This window comes from Solea solea, chromosome 6 (assembly GCF_958295425.1).
Source record: "Solea solea chromosome 6, fSolSol10.1, whole genome shotgun sequence".
Lineage (NCBI taxonomy): Eukaryota > Metazoa > Chordata > Actinopteri > Pleuronectiformes > Soleidae > Solea > Solea solea.
The window spans coordinates 27,729,307-27,752,396 of NC_081139.1; the positions used below are offsets into that span (position 1 = coordinate 27,729,307).

At 40.9% G+C, this 23,090-nt stretch overlaps 2 protein-coding genes across 3 annotated transcripts in view; both read left to right on the plus strand.

Annotated features, from left to right (window-relative positions):
* Positions 1 to 1,080: 1,080 nt before the first annotated feature.
* On the plus strand, positions 1,081 to 8,777 carry osgn1 (oxidative stress induced growth inhibitor 1). The gene is made up of 8 exons (XM_058631009.1): positions 1,081 to 1,263; positions 4,383 to 4,436; positions 5,305 to 5,441; positions 5,745 to 5,936; positions 6,143 to 6,234; positions 6,742 to 6,941; positions 7,035 to 7,378; positions 7,506 to 8,777. The coding sequence occupies exons 2-8, from the start codon at positions 4,388 to 4,390 to the stop codon at positions 8,028 to 8,030; spliced, it is 1,539 nt and encodes a 512-aa protein (XP_058486992.1). The 5' UTR covers positions 1,081 to 1,263; positions 4,383 to 4,387; the 3' UTR covers positions 8,031 to 8,777.
* Positions 8,778 to 12,849: 4,072 nt separating this feature from the next.
* The window catches only part of mtss1 (MTSS I-BAR domain containing 1), a 35,825-nt gene continuing 25,584 nt past the window's right edge, over positions 12,850 to 23,090 (plus strand). For both annotated transcript variants that reach the window (XM_058631007.1, XM_058631008.1), the window contains exon 1: positions 12,850 to 13,660. In XM_058631007.1, coding sequence (XP_058486990.1) covers positions 13,589 to 13,660 — 72 coding nt within the window. In that variant the 5' untranslated portion in view covers positions 12,850 to 13,588. The remainder of the gene's footprint in view (positions 13,661 to 23,090) is intronic.

Sequence of the window (23,090 nt, forward strand, 5' to 3'; positions counted from 1 at the left end):
AAAAGGGCTAGTTAGCATTTTTGCTGACTAATGTCAGCATATTAGCAATGAGCTAAGAAACAATTATATAAAAAAGATATCTAAGTATAGTAGTGAGTATAGTTTAGGTTTTTTGGACGTGTGGTCGTACGAGATTTTGAAACAAACTCAGCACTGCTGTGAGCGCCCCCCTGTGACCAGAACCGTCATGAAAGTCTACGTAGAGAACACGCTCACGTCTTTATCTCACTGTGAGACAGACTTTTCCAACAGGAAACTCAAGTTTGTAAACCACTCACTCTCCCACACCAAAGCCCACAGAGAAAATCAGTGATTTTAGCTGCGGGGACACAGGAGCTGCTGCTCCTCTGCTGCCTCATGTGGTCACTTTGTGTCACTGAAGTTTGAACTCAGTGATTTTTTTTATATAAAGATCAACTCTACCCTCTAATGCAAGGGTGAGAAATTAAAAAATAGAAGTGAAAACAAATTAAAAAAAAAACCCTGAAGTGACAAAATCAGACATTTGAACTTAGTGATGGAGGCAGCAGTGGATCAACAACTCCTGTGTGTGTGATGTTAAAGTCTTTGGTGTGGGAGAGTGAGTGGTTTATAAACTTCACTTTCCTGTTGGAAAAGTCTGTCTCACAGTGAGATAAAACTTGCTTAAATAAATGAGTTATCTACAGTCGTATGATCTCTATGTGAAAGTACTTTCATGAGGACAATTGTCATTTCAATTATTTCGTGTTCGGTTTTCTTATCAAAGCGTTTTTTTTAATTTTTTTAAAATGCCCTTTTATTTCACACCAAAAGAATAAAAGCGTCACTCACGACTGAGCTCGTCTCCACCGATGACACTCACAAAATGGCGGGCGACGCTCGGCTTCCTCTGCCGACCACGCTCGGCTAAACTCGTGTTCGTGTCCATCTCGCAGCCAGAGACGATCTTTGCTTTGTGGATGAAGGAGGAAAGGGGAGGGGCTTGTGCCGGCAGAGGTGGGGGGGGGGGGGTGGCCTGTGATTGGCTGGCTCGTGCCTGGCTGTGTGAATGGTATAAAAAGCGGCGAGTGTGCGGCATCTGCTGCAGCTTTACGTCTCACATGTTCTGCAAAGAGTAAGCGTAAGAAGAAGAAGAAGAAGAAGAAGAAGAATCAGAATCAGAATCAGAATCAGCGGAACAAAAGCGGAATGACTGAGTGAGACTGTCAGCAGCAGCAGCAGCAGCAGAACACCGTGTATGTCAGTTTAAAAGTGCTCGCAGCGATTCACCGCCATTTTAGCGTGAGTATCCTCCATCTTTTCATCTCACTTAAATTAAAGCCGCTGCATTTCTTTCTATTTTTTTTTAATTTCATCTAATTTTTCATCGCGGCGTGACGAGACTCACGCGGGGTTAGTGGCGGTCTCGGCGGTGCTCGCGCACGAACGTGATGTGACATTCGTGACGTAACGCGGCGCAGGTCAGCGGAGGACGGTGGGTCACGGGTGGGTCGGCGTGGAAAACTCCAGAAGAAGTGACGCGTTCACGTCACACTCGTGTTCTTACGTCAACTTAACTCGTCCTTTCTTAAAAGTCCTTTCTGTATGTTTTTATTTTTTTTAAATGAATAGATTCATTTTGCATCATAAATATTGTTCCATATTAAAACAAGCACTTATGTATATGTATAGGTATATATATATATATATATGTATATGTATATATATATATATATATGTATATGTATATATATATATATATATATATACATATACATATACATATACATAATGGCTAAAAGACAGAAGAAGTAAAAGACAGAAAAGCTCACACGAGGCAATAGAGTACATATATAGGGAATCAATGCGGCATATTGATATGTCATTTTGAGCTCATACTTGACCAAACGAGACAGTCAGTGGCCCACAGGTCACCGGAGTTTGAGACCCCTGCTTTATTCATTTTAAAAATGACTAACTCAGGATGAAGCTGTGTTTGTTTGACCTGAAGTTTCTCTCAGAAACAAGTTCTGCTGAGTCACTGTCACTTCGTTCATATTCCGTTAGTCCATTAAAAAGTCAGAGGCACATGTAAAAAAGAGTCATTACATTATTACATTACATTATTATTATTATTATCATTTAGCAGACACTTTTATCCAAAGCGACTTACAATGGAATGGAGTACAACCTGCCAGGGGTGGAGTTGAACTTGAGACATGAAGTCTTTTGCACGCAGGGTACCGATCTTAACCACTGAGCCACTACACCCCTGAGTCAGTCGGAAGTCAGAATTCTGAATTATAATAATAACACTTCTCTGTACTATCAAACAACAATTTAAAATAAAAATTGAGTGAATGTGCTGATTAATTGAATAATCAGTAACTGGATTATTGGAGCAGAGGATTAATAAATCCTGATGATCCCACACACACACACACACACACACACACACACCTGTGTCACAGTGTAAACAGTTTATTTAGACCTGGTTAGTGAAAGCTCTTTCGTTGTTATGACAGACTGACTGTGAATGTGAGCACATGCTGAGTCATCGTCAGAGAACGTCAACACACGGTGTAATCCTGTGTTATTCCTGGATTTATAGAAGAATATATTTCACTACTTTACAAACACTACTTTAACTGCTCACCCTTTTTGTTCTGTTTCTGAACCAACGTCGTGTACCGTGGTTTATTCCTGTGTTCTTATGTAAACGTGGTGACAGACGCACAACTAACCCATATCACTAACACGTGTCACACACATGCTTTAACTGATCAATAAACTGTGTATGTATATGTATGTGTGTATATATATGTATATGTATGTATATACATATGTATTTACATATGAATATATATGTATGTATATATGTATGTGTGTGTGTGTGTATATATATATATACATATATATATATATATATATATATATATATATATATATATATATATACATATACATACATATTTATATTTGTTTATGAAATGTCATAAAACATGGTGCAACTAACAATAGAACACGGCTGTGGTGACTCAGCATATTTTACTGTAAGTCATGTGATGGTCACTTTTTCCTGGGAAATCATTTTGGCATTTTGTGCCAAAACATGGAGTGTGTGAGTGTGTGTGTGTGTGTGTGTGTGTGTGTGTGTGTGCTTCCAGCTCCTCCTCTTATGTAAGAGAGGAGGAGCTGTCTCCCTCTCCCTTCAGTGTTTCCACCTCCTAAAGTTTTTCCTCTTTTGATCATTTGTACAGAGTTTTTCACCTCCTCTCTCTCTCCCTCTCCTCTTCCTCCTCCCTATTCTCTAATTTGACCTTTTGTCTTTGTAATTGAATGAAAACATGAAATATAAATGTGGTTGAATTAGTTATTATTATTGTTATTATTATTATTATTATTATTATTATTATTATTATTATTATTGAAAATAAAAAAAATATATTAAAATGTGAATTGATGGTTTAAAGTTGATTTTTTTCAAACTTGATCAAATAAAATATACAAGTAACAGAATAAGAAAATAGAAACAATATAAGCATTCATTTTTTAAAGTTGTCCTCGTAAATGTGCACGTTCATTTTCTTCTTGTAACAAATACCTTTGTAAATATGGGTGTGGAAGTGAAACGTGATCCCACACACACACACACACACACACACAGCCTGAGGGTGTACAGTGAAAACACACCTTCATCATGACTTGACTTATTTTAACATTCTTTCATTGTCAGAGTAATATTATTTATATTAGGAAACACAAACATAAACTGACGTGTTCAATGCAAACATGTGTAAACATGTGTCATTTAATTTGACTCACGTTCCCAAAAGGTTTTCAATTGTCAAAAAAGGACGACAAGGGTAAGAAACTGTTGTATTATCAGAAAAAAACATCTCCAGTAAAATCAGCAGCAAACTGTTTAATCTGGTAATCTGAGATTATGTGAGATCATGTTGCTTTGTTAAACTTTAAAATATGTGTGTGTGTGTGTGTGTGTGTGTGTGTGTGTGCTGACTGACAGTTGTAGCCAATGACAGGACTCGGCAAAGATGAACAGTTATGCTGAGTCATGCTGATGCTCACAAAAATAAATAAAACAAGACCGTAAAGATACAGATAATAAACATGCATTACCAAAAAAGAAAATGACAATATAAAAAGATTTAGACACTTAAACACTTAGACTATAAAAAAGAGTTAAAATAGAAGGTACATTATAGACAGTTAGCAGAATATACACAGTATGGACTTGATGTTTACAGCGTAAATGAGTATATTGCCCTTGTGTACAGTATTGCATGAGGAGCCTGGTTACGTGAGGTCTGCTGCGAGCAGTGTTTGTTGTACAGTCCAACAGCTGCAGGGAGGAACCACAACAAACATTAACATTAACATCATGGTGTTTTTCCTTTCAGTTATAATGGAGCTTCATGACAAAGACAGAGAGATTCTGCCTGTTGTGATTATTGGTAAGACACACACACACACACACACATACACACGTAGTCGTTATGTAATCCTGACTCGGCAGATTTGACTCTTGTCACGCTGCGTTTATTTCCTCTCAGCGCTGCAACAATCAAACAATGACTTGACAAATAAGAAGAAACAGTGAATATTGACGTCGTGACATAATCGCCACAGCAACGTTTTAATAACGACTTGTTTTATCAAAGTGTTAACATGGATGTTCCAAAGTTACATAAACATGTCATTTAAGTAACAAACTTGTTATTAATGTTAAAACATGATTAAGGTAAAAAAAATGTTGCAATATTTACTCAACAATGTTTCTTATGTCACCAAATGTTTCAAAGTTAAAAACGCCTTTACAAAGCCTGCGTCTCATCTGTCGTTAAAAAATAAGTCTTATAAAATGTTCAGTTAAAAAAACCGGTTTGTACTGATCAGCATTTTTATTTTTCAATCAATCAATTCTGACAGGTTAATTAATGATGAAGGCTCATCATTATCATCATCATCGTTGTAATAATTGTTCATACTTGCTGTTTATGTGTGTGCATTCTTGCCGAGTCATGGTGTCGGCGTTCACACAGTCGTGCTGAGTCATGCTGCCGCTCTGCTGCGGTGTTTTCACGAGCACAGCGACAGAAGGCAGCTTAAGTTCTCGGCGTGTGTGTGGCCGTGTGGTTGCTGTGGCAACAGTCACTCAACAAACTGCCGAGTCACTGCAGTTCATTACAGCTGGCCATTGTTACAGTGCCACACACAGGCCTGGCATGTGTACTGCAGCGGGAAAACAAAGGGGAGAAAGATGGTGTCGATAAAGTTCCTTCTAAAGCTCGCTCGCTCTTTCGCTCTCTCTCTGTTTCCTAGGTAACGGCCCCTCTGGGATCTGTCTGTCGTACCTGTTGTCAGGTTACACCCCCTACCTGTCACCTGGAGCATCGCACCCCAACCCCCTGCTGCACAGCAAACTGGTGGAGCAGCCTCACCTGTCACTGCTGGAGCAGGTAAGACACACACACACACACACGCACTCACGGACACACACACGCACCGGTGCACTAAACCGAAGCGTGCACGTGTAAACAGGAAAAACATGTTATTAATGTTTCACAAATGGTACATATATGACTTAAAAATTAAGAATTATTATTATTATTTTTATTATTATTCCTCGAAAATAAAGGCGTTGTTCAGGGCCTTCCTGTGCCTCAAAACTGGATGGATTTGTGCGCCCGCGTCATACGTCTGTCTGTCTGATTGTGTGGACGCAGTCACAGCTTCATGATGTCACTGGCCCCTCCCTCTAGGATCTGGAGTACCTGTGTGAGGGTCTGGAGGGCCGATCGTCCAATCCCGTGGCCGTGCTCTTCGACTCGCTGCTGCTCCCCGACAGCGACTTCGGACTGGACCACACGTCGCCGCTGGAATGGCGATACGAGCCGGAGCGCGCCATCTCACACCTGGTGCTAGGGAAGGGTTCACCTGGAGGAGCCTGGCATGTACGTGACTGCAGATTATTCACAGATTATTCTCATTATTGTGTGTGTGTGTGTGTGTGTGTGTGTTTCTGCTTCACTGAGCCAAAGCTGGGAAAAAAATTCAAATTTAATGTAAAACCCTGTGAACGTCAGACAGACACACACACACACACAGATGTAAATGACCTTGGTTCATGTGTAGTTTGACGTGTGTGTTTGTTTTGAAGGCCATGGAGGGCTCCATGCTAACGCTGAGCCTGGCTAACTGGATGGAGCTTCCTGGACTCAAACTGAAGGACTGGATGAAAGACAAACGCAGGTGTGACTGCGTGACTTGATGTTTTTTTCCATCGTGTGGAAATATCAGCAAATAGACAAAAAGCAGAACAAATTAGCTCAGAACGTTTTGTTTGTCCTGTGGACTCTTCTGTGTTTAGTCTGTTCTAGTTGTGTTTGTGGCTGACAAACTTCATTAACATAAAACATGTCAATCACCTGCCGACGTCTGACTTCAAACGTTCAAAAGAGAAAATCCATTTTTTTGACAGGACAATTTTGGACTTAAGGTGATGAGAGTGTAGTTTCTTTAAAAAGTGACGCAAACTGGTATTTAAAGGTTTAAAAATGCTTCAAAGAATGATTTTTAAAAGAAAATGTTTATTTTATTTTTAATGTCGCATTAGTGTAAAAGTTAGTTTCTTTGACGTCATCCCCAACCCACATTATAATGGTTATAATATAATCTGTCACTGATGTACTGTGTTGTTGTTAAACTCACGTGTGCGTGTGTGTGTGTGTGTGTGTGTGTGTGTGTCTTGTCTTTCAGAAATGTGCGTAATGACCGCGCCACACCAGCAGAGATCGCCTCTTATTACCAACACTACGTTTCGCAGATGTCGCTCGAGCAGAACTTTGCCTGTGGAACCACCGTCACCGCGGTAACCAGGCAGCCCGGCGACCAGGACGGGTCGCCGCCCTGCTGGAGAGTGACGGGGCTGCAGCGCAGAGAGGGGGAGGAGCTGGGAGGTAGGTTGAGCGACGGCGCTGCTGTTTCTGCATCAGACAAAGTGTCATGTGTTAATTCTCACTTCCTGTCCCCACCCCCTTCGCTCGGCGTAGACGGCTCGTCTGTCTCGGAGGAGGAGCCGTTCTCGCTGTTGGCCCACAACGTGGTTTTGGCGACGGGGACGCACGACATCCCCGCCAGGCTCGGCGTGGAGGGCGAGTCCCTGCGCTTCGTCTGCCACTCCTTCTGGGAGCTGGAGGCGGCCATTGCCCGCGGCGAGCTCGACCAGTCCTCGGACCCGGTGCTGGTGGTGGGGGCGGGGCTCACTGCGGCCGACGCGGTACTGGCCGCTCATCACCTCAACACGCCCATCTACCACGCCTTCAGGCGCTCTGTCGCCGACCCGGGACTCATTTTCAACCAGCTGCCAAAGCTGCTCTACCCCGAGTATCACAAGGTGAGCGGCGTCCACGCTCCTGCACTCAAACATCCAGCCGCACGTTCACGAAATTAAAACTAGACTTAAATGATTGTCACATGAAAGGCTCCGCCCTCACTGAAAACCGTAACGTTTGGTCCTGCAGGTTCACCAGATGATGACTCGGCAGCAGCACCAACCGACCCCTCCCCCTCAGGAGCAGTCACAGAACGTGGACCGCCTCTCCACCGCGTCGTCCCGCTCCTCCTACACGGGCTACCTGAGCTTCCCGTGTCACAGGGTCGTCGCCTTCCGGCCGAACGGGAAGTGCGTTCTGGAGTCGGACTCCGGGCAGCGGACGGTGGTCCAGGTCTCCAAGGCGCTGGTCCTCATCGGCGCTCACCCTAACCTCACCTTCCTGGAGGACAACGGGCGTCGGCTCAGCGTGGACCCCAGTGAGCCGATCACGTGCCGGCGGAACCCGATTGAGGTCGACCCGTTCACGAACAAGGTGGTGGCGGCAGACGGTCCGGGTCTGTACGCCATGGGCCCGCTGGTCGGCGAGAACTTTGTGAGGTTCCTGAAGGGCGGAGCCCTGGCGATCGCGAGCAATCTCGCCAAAAGACAAAGAGAGGGGTGGACGGACGGAGACAGACAGGGGAACTCAAAGATCTGCAATCTGGACTCGTAGCAGTTCTTATTTCATTTTATTTCTAATTTATTTTTAAGTGGAAGCAAATAAAAAAATCCAGAGCTACTGGACTCGCGGGCGTCTTCTCCGATCTTACTGTAAACGCGAGGACTTCGGAAGGTTAGCGTCAAGTTTGCTAACGCAGACGATTGTGAGCAAGTAAAGCCGAGTTCACGCGACGCAATCTTCAGCCTCCGATAATCCACCGAGTTTTGAAACATCTTCCCAACTTCGTACGCTCCCGATCTCACTCCGAGCGTAATGGCGCCCTCGTCCGATCGTAAGTGCAATTCTCGCCAGAGTCCAGTCTACGACCTGGACTCTGGACGTCGTGGAGGGAGAACGCGACGTTTCATGTCGCTGTAAAACGTTCCTTTTAATCCCACAGTGGATTTTTTTTATATATATATTATGGTGTTAAATTGTAAATGTAAAAAGTGAAACCACTTTACGTTCTGTGTAAGAAACAATGACAGGCGCCCCCTTGTGCCACGTCACAGTAAAACACGCTGAACTCACAGGAAACATCGACTGTTCCCGACATTCACCGTAAAGTCGTACGTCGTCGTTGTCTTCTTCTGTTTTTATTTCAAACAGAATCTTCAGTTAAATAATAGAATTATTACGAAAAATCATTTTGACAAAATGTAAAAGGCAACTCGCGTACGTTTTATATACTGTATATAAAAAGTATATAAAAATATGTTTGTGTGTGTGTGTGTGTGTATATATGTGTGTGTGTGTATGTATATATATATATATATATATATGTGTATATATATATATATATATATATATATATATATATAAATAAACTAGGGGTGGTGGGAATCAAGACAATGAAATATTGCGATATTATTGCATTTTTTTTGCTTATACATATTTTTTTAACTCTTGTTACAAATAAACGTTGAACTTTTTGTGGATTAGCGTAAAGAGAATTGACATTTAAGTCCACTAAGTGGTACTTTGTCAATACATCGCAATAACATGATTTTTATATATATATCACAAATTAATGTGTGTGTATATATGTATACATATACTATATATGTATATATATACTGACATTAAACGTTATTTCTGGCACTCAATGTAAACGGTTAAGAAGAAAATAATTGAATTAATATAATTTGTAAAGAGTTTTTATTTTTAACGACAAGGTTTTTCCTCTCACTGCTTCTGCTGTTGATGACTTTGTTTGTTTGTTTGTTTGTTTGTTTGTTTGTTGTGACTCGTCTTCATGTTCACCCACAAACTCACAGCTGTCTCACGACTCCTGTGTTGTTGTTTTTTAACAATTAAAAGTGATTTTTCAGCTTCTTAACGGTGAATATTTTCAGTTTTTTTCTTTGCTTCATTCAAACTTTGTGACATTTGAGAAACATCCTCATGTCCAGGTTTTGAACGTAAATGTTTGGCTTCAGTGTTTGATTATTTCACAGAAATCGACGTTCTTTTACATCACATTTGACTTTTATATCAACAAATATGATCAACACGTCAATGTTTGACGTGACTGTCCTTTTAAAAGAGTCACGACAAATGTGCTCAAAGTCGTCGTCTGGACCGAGTGAGTCGTTATTTTTTTATCATTCTTTTAAAATAACAAAGAAATACATTTAAAAACATGGTTTAACTTTTACAGCCATGATAACGTGTGTTGCGTACTGCACCTTTAACAGAGTTACTTTTTAAACGTGAACTGAAAAGTGACTGACATTTATAAATGTAATAATAAAAGGTTTTACAGTGTAATCACAGATTATAACTGATGGCTGCACCTTTAAAACAAATCTGGCTGCATTTGGACCTAAGTTTGTTTTTTGTTTTGTTTGTTTCTTTGTTTTAATTATTTTAAAAATAAGATTTTTTAATTTACTGACATTTTTAACTGAAAAAATAAATTGGAGGTGAAAGTTTTACAGTGTAATCAGTATACAACCGTGATGACTTGTATTGCGTACTGCACCTTTAACAGAGAATACGTTATTTTCAAAATAAAATTCACTTTTTAAAACATTTCCGCTGTTTATAAATGTAATCACGTTTTTACAGTGTAATCACAGCCGACACTGTATTGTGACTTTAAGTTAACTTTAAATATATATTTTAAAAAAAATGGAAACAGGAAGTGCTCGAATACAACTTTATTGTTTTCTGGATGTTTCTGTCGAAAAATGATCGAATCAAATCTGTCTTTTCACTTTATCGTCTCTTGATAAACCAATAAATTGTTTTTTTTAAATCATTTAAAAATGTCATGTGTGTTTTTATTGAAGGGTTGTTTCTGTTTTATTCTCTAAGCTTGACTTGAGACTGAGTTTTACACATCTGTGTGTTTGTGTGTGTGTGTATTTGCTGCTGTTTATTGTGTTTGAGCTGCGATGACGTTTCCACTGAGACAGTAATAAATGTTAGACTGCCCTCTGGTGGCAGAATGTAGTTGGTGACTTGACTTGTGGCTTTTACCAATGTTGAGATGAAAACATATTATTTTTTTACATAATGTTTTTTTTTAATGTCCTATTCAAGAATCAAGTGTAGTTGGAAGAGCCAGTGATGTCTGAGCTGTGTGCGCCCCCTGCTGGCCTGCTGGCCCAAAATCAGACATTTGAACGTAGTGATGGAGGCAGCAGTGGATCAACGACTCCTGTGTGTGTAAGTGTGTGTGTGTGTGTGTGTGTGTGTTAAAATCACCTGTTTTCTATATGAGGTTTGTTGTGAGAGAGTGAGACCATACACACACACACACACACACACAGTCAGTTATAATTGTGCAGACCAGTCCAAATGTCCTCACAAATATAGGTTTGCTTGACAATTGGTGCACACAGCTAACTGGAGACAGACTATTCACTAATCATTAACCATAACCAGTTAATGACTAAAACTAACCTTAAACTTAGCCACAATAACTACTGACCTAATCCTAATCCTAACTCAAACTTCAACCTAACTTTAAAACATGTCTTGACCTTAAAATGTAGTAATTTACATTGTGGGGACTTGATTTTTGTCCCCACAAGGAAGTCCCCGTAATGTGAGTGTGTAAACAGGTTTAGGTCCCCACACAACATTAGTAATACCTGGACACACACAGTGTCCAGCAGGTGTCGCTGTGCTACTGTTGAGGTTTGTGAGCTCATTCATGATGTTGTCAGATGTTTGTTTCTTTGTTTGTATGTTTGATAATTCCGTGTGTGTGTGTGTGTACAGATTAACATTTACATACATTTAGATGAGATTAAAGTTAATCCCACACAGTGTTCAGAGCAGATTTATAAAATATACAAAGACAAAAAGTTTGTGTGTACATGGTGGTGTATGTGACACACACACACACACACACACACACACACACCTCTGTGGTATGATGGTTGCCATGGTACCCAGACCAGTAGGAAGGGAGAAAGTTCCTGTGACTCAGTTTGATGGTCGCCGTGGTGACCAGACTTTAGGAAAGCTGCAGCTCCTGTGACTCTGTCAAACACACACACACACACTGATTCACTGTGTGTGTGCGTCCAGGTATTACTGATGTTGTGGGGACCTAAACCTGTTTACACACACTCACATTATGAGGACTTGTCCAACATGTAAATGACAACATGTTAAGGTTTGGTACATGTTTTAAAGTTAGGTTGAGGTTAGAGTTAGGATTGGGATTAGGTCAATAGTGATTATGGTTAAGGGTTAGAGTAAGTCTCCAGGAAATTAATGTAAGTCAAAGCAATGTCCCCTCAAGTCATGGATGTCGAACATGTGTGTGTGTACATCATTATCATATCAGTATAATATTGTCACTTAAGTAAAGTCTCTGCAGATCGCCCCGCCCGACGTTTCCTCCGTGTAGCTCCGCCCCGTCGGCCCGCCGCGTCCTCCATGGTCCATAGACACATGTCAGTGTGAAGCTACCTGAACTCTGCGTCAACAGGAAACAAGAAAAAATACACAATAAAACCTTAAAAGACGACATTTGTTTTAATCACTTGACCGTTACGTCATCGATGCAAATTATTTTGATTATGACTTTTATATCCAACATTTAAAGAAACCATACAATTTTAGCCAGAGAAGATGAGTTAAATTTAAACTTAAACAAACTCAAAGTAAAATAATTTAATTTCATGCACAATGAAGGGCTTTTTTTTTTTCTTACAAGGGACACTTGTAAGAAAAACACCCTAAAAAGAAGTATGTTTTACAGTAAGGATTGATGTGGCTAATGAGCTACACGATGGATGGAAACATATATGACATTTATTTATTTACATGGCATTTATTTTGATTTGGCAGCTCACACACCAAAGTCCAGAGACAGAAAAACCGTGAGTTTAGCTGCGGGGACACAGAAGCTGCTGGTCCTCTGCTGCCTCGTGTGGTCACTTTATGTCACTGAGGTTAATCTGAACAAACTTTAAAAGCAAAAGTCACAAAATAAGACTTAGTGAACTTAGTGATGGAGGCATCAGTGAATCAACATGTGTGTGTGTGATGTTAAAATCACTGATTTTCTCTATGGACTTTGGTGTGGGAGAGTGAGTGGTTTACAAACTTCACTTTCCTGTTTGTTAAACAGGAAAGTGTTTGTCTGACTGTGAGATAAAGACGTGAACATGTTCTTCAGATATCGTAGACTTTTGTTTAGTGTATGTGTGTGTTTGTGTTAGCCTCCGGTTATTTGACTGCGTGGATTTGTGTTACTATGTAAATTGAACAAGAAAGGTTGAGCCGATTTTAATGTTTGTATGAGGGGGCTCTTGTTTTGAAAGACCTATGTCCGGATGTGTGGCGTCCGTGGGCGTGGCTAGCTTGACGCGGCGGCGCTCGCTCGGTCACGCTCGTTCACTTCAGGTCGGGACTCCCGTGAAGGAACCGGAGAGAAACGTTACCGGAGCTCCGCTCACAACTCTGTGGGAAAAAGCGTGGAATCACCGGGACACACGCACGCAACGCGGGAGCCGTGGAAGACATTTACACCGGAAGCAGATTAAATCGCTGGACACTCTTCTCTGTGTGTGTGTGCGTGTGTTTTCCTTTGGAAAACCAAACACACACATACATACACGTAGGATACGCACGCGCGCGCACGGTCACAGGTTGCTAGCGGAGTTAACGCTAACCGAGCTAGCCACGTTAGCTTAATCCCGCGCTAGCCGTATTTTGTCTGTTTTGTCTTCGACTGAAAACAAAAACATAACAACAGCAACATCAACGTGGATTGAAGTCACAGGAACCGTGGCACATTTCCACCCGGCGTGAGTCATGACGTGGTGTTTTGCGGGACGTGTGTCGCGTTGGCCGGCTGCTAGCATCGGCTGACAACATGGATGATTTTTGTTTTAAACTCTTCTTCAGAGTTTTTTTTCTTCGCTGCTGATTGTGTTTGTTATTACCGTGAACTTTAACCTCAGGCTGTTTTAAAACCCATTGATTCTTCTGCTGGAGGTTTTTTTCCCTCTAAACTTGGCTGGAAAGAAAAAAAAAAAGGAAAGAAACGAGAGGAGAAGAGGAAAGTTGGAAGTGTTGGGAAGTTTTTCCAAGCTTGTGGAAAAATGGATGCGGGAATAGAGAAGGAATGCGGCGCTCTGGGAGGGCTTTTTCAGCTCATCATGAACGACATGAAGGTAAAAAACACAGTTTTATTACATTAACACTTTGCTTGTGTTTAGTTTAAGTTCAAAATGTCATTCACCTGCAGCCAGTCCTGTGATACTCGAGTAAAAGTACAAGTATGTGACCAGAAAAGTAACCTTTTTATAATATGACTTCAGTAAAAGTCTTAAAGCGTGTGACATTTAATGTACTAAAGTATCAAAAATCATTTTCGGATATAAAATGTACTTACGTTTTAGAAGTGAAAGGGAAAGTATAAAACATGTGAGGAGTTAGGATTGAGCCATGGTGGCTCAGTGGTAGTGCCAGTTGTCGATCAACTGGAAGGTGGTGGGTTCAATTCCTCCTCTAAATGTGTCCTTTAGCAAAGACATGTAAAACCCATGTTGCAGGGTGTGAATGGATGTGAAAGATGTGTGTTGTGGCGTAAACCATTGAATTAATCTGACTGAAGTAAACACAAATAATCTGATTGCACCATCTGAACTCAATAATTTTTTCAATAATCCGATTATGTTTACTAAAGTAACTGAATTAGATATAATCAAATAATCAAAAACCAACCATACGATATTATCCCAATATTTAACTTATTTTCTCCTAAACATTTTATTTTATTTTAAAATTGAAATGCGTATTTCCAAAGTAATAGTTTGTTTCGCTCACTCAACCGTGGTCAAATTTCCAATTGTAATTAATTTTTTTATTTGTTTGAATTATATATTTAAAATTCTTCCCTCTGACGTTCTTTAAACATCCAGTCAGAGGTTACATGTGTCTGTATGAAGTTTATGCATTGAACAAACACTTTTGAGTCAATATTATGTGTGTGTGTGTGTGTGTGTGTGTGTGTATATATATATACGTGTGTGTATATATGTATATGTATTGTATCACAGTTTATTATAATTATACATGTTCACTTTTGTTTTCCTTCTCTCTTTGTTTCCATTGTTTAAATATAAACATGTTTTAGACTATTGATTAAAAAACTTAAATGTTAAAATCTCCCAGTTGACACAAAACTGAACGTGAACTAGTCTTTACCTCCTCTAATTTAATCTCCTCTAATGTCTCCTTTGAGGCTAAAAGTCAAGTAGTCGGGTAATGTTGATTAATCAGTGATTTGATAATGTAATTATCACTTTTCGTGGTGAAATCTTATCACATGTTGATGCTCTTTAAGGCTGTAGTGGCCGATTAATCAGTTGCAAAACAAAGCTCTCTGGGTTTTTAAGCTTAAATCACTTAAATGTGAGTTTTATTTGCTCCATATAACAAAGAAATCATTCAAATTTAACAATTATTCTATCTGGACAAAACAAAACATAAACATTCCCTGTTTTGGAAAACATGGTCGATATTTTCTGGACCAAGCAAAGAATCGCATAGTGAAGAAAAGAACTGATCATGAAAATGACCGTTTGGTGCTGCCCAAATAAAATCGTACGTCATCAGCATCTACATGAGCTTCTCTGTTTGGGGCCAATGCATATACTGAAAATCAGGAGAAACAAGGACTGCATGCAGTCATATGATAGGGCCCACACATTGTTCAACAGTTCCCTGACCTCACTTTTGAATCCACAAAACCTTTTTCGGCAACTCTTCGCCTTTAAAGTGTCTCGCTTACGTAGGGTGCAAATGGCAAAAATGGATGCCACCCTGTTGAAGTGAGGCCACGGTTACTGTCGACTTTTTTGTTTGTCTTAGTCTGTAACATCGTCCCACCGAGTTTTGTGAAATTCCATATATGCCAACATCATAGGGCAATTCCTGTTTCGTGGAGAATGGTCAAAATTCGTCAAAATTCGCCAAAACGCAGAGGGTTGCCATGGCCACACCATTCTTAAATCAGCAAAACCTTCTGACAACTTTTGACCTGTGATGTTTCGAGTACAAATTGTTTTTTTTATGTCAGTATGACAAACGGGCACGGTCGAGTTTGCTCATTTACGTCGGGTGCAAATCGCCTAAATGGACGCCAGAATTCAAAATGGCTGACTTCCTGTTGAGTTGAGGCCATGGTTACGGTCGACTTTTTTGTTCGTTTTAGTCTGTAACATCTTCCCACTGAGTTTCGGGAAATTGGGTGGAACTAAATTTTGCCTCTGTTTTCACCTCAGGGGGTGCTATAGAGCCCTTGAGCAACTCACGGGTCTGGGAACTATGCCGATATCACATTTTTGCCAGACCTGACCTCCATGCCAAGTTTCAAGAGTTTTTATGCACGTTAATGCCCTAATAACAATAAGTGTGGGCCCCTGTCATTCGTGGCTTGGGCCCTAATAATGTTCCAATACCAGCTGGTATACTGTTTTTATTTATGTAACTACCAAGAATTGGACCTGGATGAATATTATTCCGAGATAACCATATATACTAGTTTTGACCTGAAAACAGTGGTTTAGGGGTTTAGTTACTCTTTAAATGTTGACATTTGACACATTTGCTTTGCTAAATGTTGCAGATGAACGCATGTTTTCAGGGTTTTGAAGTCTTTTTGACTTTGATCTACAGTCGGACATTGTTGGCTTTGAATGTTGCAGATGAACGCATGTTTTCAGGGTTTTGAAGTCTTTTTGACTTTGATCTACAGTCGGACATTGTTGGCTTTGAATCTTGTGTCTGACGTCGCGCTCATGACTCTTCAGTGATGACACTCTCTGACCAATCAGAGGCCGGCAGTCTGTTGACGTCACATTTGAGTTTCGGCTCAGCTCGCTCGGAACCTCGTTGGAGCAGGAACTAAAAAAAATTATGGGAAAGAGAAAGAAAAGGTGCTGGAAAGGTTTTACCAGACTAAAAAACAGCTGGAAATGGAGCTCAAAAGTGTGTGAATTGTGAAAGTTCAGATGCTTAAGGAGAGACTGACTGTTTGGTTTGTATTTGATTAACTGCAGGATGGCTGATTGAAGTTGATTGGTTAATGAATGAGGAGAGGTTCAAACTGGAAGTAGGCCAGAGTGAAGAGACTTTAACGGGAGGGTGGATGGATGGGGGTGGATTTTACCAGCTGTGTGAGCTTTGATGTCTGTTAAGTGAGCTGCCCTTTGCTGCCCGTCTGTCTCACTGCTCTCAGATGTTTTCACGTCGACTCTGAACGCAGCCTTTTCTCTGAGTCAGGCAGCAGAGCTGAATCTACCCGATGTGTTACAATGTCCACCTACATACGTCTTCTACGATATCTTCAGAAAATGCTCACGTCTTCATCTCACCTGTTGGACAGATACAGTTGTTGTGAACCACTCACTCTCCCACACCAAAGTCCACAGAGCGCGCGGGGACACAGGAGCTGCTGGTCTGCTGCTGCCTCGTGTGGCCAGTTTGTGTCACTGCGATGAGTTTAAATGAAACGTACAGAGGGAGGCAGCAGTGGATCAACAGCTCCAAATCACTGAATTTCTCTGTGGACTTTGGTGTGGGAGAGTGAGTGGTTTACAGAATGCACCTGCGTTTGTCTCAAAATTTGATATTTGTGTTTTTACTATTTTATTAAAATGGTTTAATTGAGCTGTTTCGAAATTTGGTTTAGCAACACTTTGGAAACCCCCCCCCGCAATGTCCGGCCCTGGTTGTGAAATGCCGTGTGTGTGTTTGTGTGTCATTCATGTTTGATGTGCCGGTGACTCAGTGTGCAGAGATACAGCAGTGTTGTGTAAGAGTGGATCGTGAATCACAGAGGTTTCTATGCTTCATGTGCAGTAGATGCCACATGTTTGCACTTCAGTTCAGTCTATCAGACGGTGGAGGAAGTCATGTGACGGTAGAGGACGTCACGTGACGGCGTTTCACCTGAGCAGCCACAGGTGTGATGTGTCACGGTGTGTGTGCTCCCTGTTTTTTGTAAAGTGGAAACACGGAACGTGATGGAACTTGCAGACTTCCTGTGGTGAGAACAGGACACAAGTCACTTCTGCCATGGTGTGTGTGTGTGTGTGTGTTCTTGTATGTGTTGCCTCTTTAGGACCTTTTCTGGCATAAACACTGACCCTGTCAGGACCAGTCGTCCTCCTGAGCCGTGTTTCCACTGAGTGCAACAGTTTGGTTGAGTAAGGAATGGAACCAAAGTAACCGGCCCCAGCCGCTCACGCTTCAGTACGGTCAGGGTGGAGCTAGACTGGCTCCACCCACGACAGTCTGACGGCTGACTGGGCGACAGATTAACCAACTGTGTCACGGAACGAGGCGTAAACAATCTTTTCCTTCCCCCCGCAAAAACGGTGTCGTTTCAGGGAATATCTCCGCCCCCGCTGTAGTACACATGACAGGACTGTTAGTGGCGCTGTAACGTCACACCGTAAAACAGCAGACGGCGTACACGTTACAGATATATAATAACAGAAACGGAGACAGAATGAACAGAGTCTGAGGAAATTTGTGTATTCACCTAAAGTCGTGTCTAGAACAGAAACTAGAGGTGTCACAATCTTTTTATCCTATCAGTGGTTTGATTCCCGTCCCTCCATCAGTGCATACCTTTACTGCACTCTTTTCCTCTGCTTCTTTGCTGTGTGTAGTCGTCCTCTCTGCAGCAGCAGTAACAGCAGCAGCAGAGACTCTCTGCTTCACGAGGATTTGATTAGTGTCACAGAATTAAATTAATTTTCCTCGTTAACTGCCGGCATGAAAGGAAAATGTCGTCCCCTGCAGTCTCGCAGTGTGTGTGTGTGTGTGTGTGTGTGTTTCCTGTCCAGTACTAAAGGTGAATGGTTGTATTTGTGAGGATATACGGACACCCCCGCCCCCCCAAGGGCCTAGAATTAGGTTTAGTTAGGGTTAGGGGCTAGAGAATGTGTTCTGGCAATGTGTGTGTGTGAGAGAGTGAGCGAGCTCGAGTCGTTTGTCCATGAACACACACACACACAGTAAGTAGTGATTATGGCTGTATTATAATTAGATCTTTCTATATAATTACATGTTTGTGTGTGGGGATAGTAAAGAGCAGGCTTTTCCCACACACACACACATCTTGTTTTGATCCAGTGTTGCAAATTTCCGATGAACGGGTGAATAAACAACTGTCGATAAATCATTAACGATTTAAAAGAAAAGAAGAAAACCAAACGACAGATTTCAAATCTTTAAGTATTATGTTTTTTTGTTGACTTATAACGACGCGACGCCAATTTTTGATTTATTTAGAAATGGATTAATAATAATCAGTGAATCACTTCTCTCTTCATTAAAATTGTTTCAAATTTTAAACGTTAAATACCCTCATCCACTCTGTGTGACCGGTGTTTCTGTTTAAACACTCACTCACCCACCGACACTCACTCATCCACCTACCTTCACTCGCTCACCCACCCACTCACCTACACTCACTCACTCACTCACTCATCCACCGACACTCACTTTTATCTAAATTAAAATTGTGTCAAATTTTAAACATGAAACAGACAAACAGGTGTGTGTGTGTGTGTGGGGGCATGTTCCTTAGGTGAATGTGGGCGTGTTCCTCAGGTGAACGTGGGCGTGTTCCTCAGGTGAACGTGGGCGTGTTCCTCAGATGAACGTGGGCGTTTCCTCAGGTGAACATGGGCGTGTTCCTCAAGTGAACGTGGGCGTGTTCCTCACCGTTGTACTACAACAGTTAAGCAGTGTTTGCTTCAGCCGTTCATTACAAACTCATTTGTAGAAACTGAAAGTGATGGAAAAATACGACAGTGATTTTTGAAGTGCAATAAAAATGGAATTGATTTATAATCGTTTTATTTCTCATTACTTACTGTGTTGTTGGCCTTCATGCCGTCACATTTCAACATGCGTTATTTATTTTGCTGGTAAAGACAGAACAGACAGATTAGAGTGGAACAAATAATAATAATAAAAATAATAATACATTTGCGATCATTTTGACTGTAATTTCAATATAATTTATCATTTTGCGATATCAGCCGTCATTTCTACATAATGGTTCCGATTGTCATTTGAATAACATTTAAAAAGATTGACGGTGTCAAATATTACATGCGTAAAAACACAGAGACACAAATGAATGATGTGGAAACAGAAATAGTCGTCACATGGAGATCAGGTGCAGGTTACTTCCTCTTCTCCTCAGAGAACAGGAACAGACTTTGACTCAACGACAAGCACGGAAAGAAAGAAAGAAAGAAACAAGATGGAGAGAGAAGTTAATGTTTTGAAGGATTATGCTTTTATTAGTTTCTTCATTAAGAATTTAAGATTCACATTTTAAATAAAACTATGCCTTGTGGCTGCAGGCACTAATTAACAATTACCAGAGAAAACACACTGCGTGTGTGTGTGTGTGTGTGTGTCTCATCTACCCTCAGTCATCCTCACTCACTCACTCACACACACACACTCATGGCGTATTTCCACTGGCTCACTTTGGCACGACATTAAGTAGCGTTTCCACTAGCATAGTAACCTGGTACCAGGTACTATTTTAAGTACCTGCTCAGCGAGGTTCCAAAAGCATGCTGAGTAGGTAACTATTAGCGCGTTTCCACCGGCTCTACTCGCCTCACCTCGCCACGCCATGGTTTAAGTAGCATTTCCACTAGCATAGTACCTGGTACCAGGTACTATATTTAGTACCTGCTCCGGCAAGGTTCCAAGCGTGCTAAGCAGGTACTATACGATGATTGGTCGGACTGCCGGCCACTGACTGGCCAGAGTCCTGTCACAGGAAGAGACGCCCCACACACAAATGAAGCCCAACAGCGCCAAACTGTGGATCAGTTAAAACTATTTAACAATCCTAATAACGTGGGTTAATCTCCAACAACTACCAACACCAAATGTATTCATTAGTTTAGTTATAAGGAGCTTACTTTAACGTTTGAATCGTCAATGTAAACATTTTCATTCACGGTTCCCGCACGTCCTTGACATCCTTGACATCCTTGAAAGTTTATGAATTTGACAAACAAAATTCAAGCAAGGCCCTTGAATTGGCATTTGTCCTGGAAAGCCTGGAAACGTGATGTCACCCACAGTGTGGGAGCCCTGTTTATTGCTGATGTTACCTGAAAGATGGCACATTTGAGTGACAGCTGAAGGACAGGCCAAGTGTTAAAGGAGGACATTCAGTCAGTGTTAAAGAAACAGCAAACCCTGTGAGTCATGTGTGATAAGAAGAGAGAAGGAAAGTCTGTGTCACACACAGAAAACAAACCATTAACCTGATGTTGACACGTCCTCATCCACTCTGGGTCACCTGTGTTTCTGTTTAAACACTCACTCACTCACCTTCCCTCCTTCACTCACTCACTCACCTACACTCACTCACTTGTGTTTTTTTGCTAATTTTTCTGCACTCCCTGGCGGTTTTTGGCGATTGTGACTGATGGGCGGGGCTTAGGAATCTGCCTGCTGATTGGTTACTCTTTGTCTGTCCTGATTTTGCTCAGTAGAGTGAGTCAGGATTAGACAGTGAGATGTGATGACACACTCTGACACCTGTGAAGACCAGGAAACATGACCTTATTCATTCATTCATTCATTCATTATAACACATATGATGATTATCACTGCAACCAGGAGAAGTCATCACTTCATCATGATATAATAGACTCCACAAACCGCTGGTGGTGATTTTTGACAGCTGTTCAGTTTGCAGCTGTTCTGTGGGACACGGTCCGTGACCCTTGCAGGTCCCAGGTTCCTCATTTAGCTCCAGCAGAGAGAGAGAGTCAGAGTCGTGTGTGTGTGTGTGTGTGTGCGTGCGTGCTGTGCTGTGCTGGGGTGGGGTGTTTTGTCTGCGATGGACTGTGACATTCTCCACCGTCACAACACGTCCAGGCAGAATTTAAGGTTTGGGCGACTGGTGGCACAGCCAGTCAGCAGAATAATCAAGACTCATTTCACCAGGGCTGCAACGATTAATCACTCACTAAATCAGGGGTGCGCAATTATTTTCCCCATGGGGCCACATGAGAAACAAAAAATATTGTTGAGGGCCGGGCCAAATTTGAATGAATTTGAATTAACTTTTATCTCTTTTATCTAATAAAGCAGTAAATTGTATTGTTTTGGTGTAAACTGGGCAGCATACAAACACACAATAAACACAATTACTAACCAACTCTATTGAAAATATCATATTACTTCACTATATAATGAATACTATTATACTATACTACTGTGGTGCACGCTTACGCACACACACCCACACTAATGCTGCAATCACACTGGATGAGTTCACATACGAGTGACGGAGCTTCGCTGGTTAGATAATAAGATAATAAATGTGGAGGGAGATAATGATAGCTCCTGAACTTACCACAGACATCGTTCTTAACGCTGTCTTCTAGAGCTGCAACTAACGATTATTTTCATAATAGATTAATCTGTCGATTATTTTCTCGATTAATCGTTTGGTTCATAAAATATCAGAAAACCTTAAAAAATGTTGATCGTGTTCGTCAAACCTGGAAATGATGATGTTCTCAAATCTTGTTTTGTCCACAAACCAAAATGATTAACTTTTAATGACTTTGTTGTTATCCAGAGCAAAGAAATGAAGAAAATACTCACATTTAAGAAGCTTAAACTATCGGAAATTGTGTTTTAATCGTGAAAAAAGCTTCAAACCAATTAATCGATTATCAAAATAGTTGCCGATTAATATAGTAATCAATTAATAATCGATTCATCGATTAATTGTTTCCGCTCTTCTGTCTTCGATATAGGCTGCGTGCGACTTTGTGCGCTTTTCATCAGATAAGTTCTTGTATTTCTCTTTGTGTTTGGTCACGTCGTAGCAATTCAGATTGTAATCCTTAAACACAGCGACTTGTGTACCACAAACTAAGCACACGGCTTTACCTTGGAGAAGAACCTCTGTAAAGAAACATTTAGCAGTCCTACAACACAGTTGTATTGCATGCGCAGCATAAATATTTGTTCATCTGTGTTTATGACTGACATACCGTAAAAAGCCCAGGTCTGCACTAAATGAATCAGCAACTGTGTTGATAAACTAATAATCAGTTTGAGTGTTTCTCTGTCATTTTTCAGCTTCTTAAATGTGAATATTTTCTACTTTCTGTCATTTTTCAGTTTCTTAAATGTGAATATTTTCTACTTTCTGTCATTTTTCAGGTTCTTAAATGTGAATATTTTCTACTTTCTGTCATTTTTCAGCTTCTTAAATGTGAATATTTTCTACTTTCTGTCATTTTTCAGCTTCTAAATGTGAATATTTTCTACTTTCTGTCATTTTTCAGTTTCTTAAATGTGAATATTTTCTACTTTCTGTCATTTTTCAGCTTCTAAATGTGAATATTTTCTACTTTCTGTCATTTTTCAGCTTCTTAAATGTGAATATTTTCTACTTTCTGTCATTTTTCAGCTTCTTAAATGTGAATATTCTCTACTTTCTGTCATTTTTCAGCTTCTTAAATGTGAATGTGCATCTAGATCAGGGGTGTCAAACTTAAATGACCTGGGGGCCAATGAGCATGT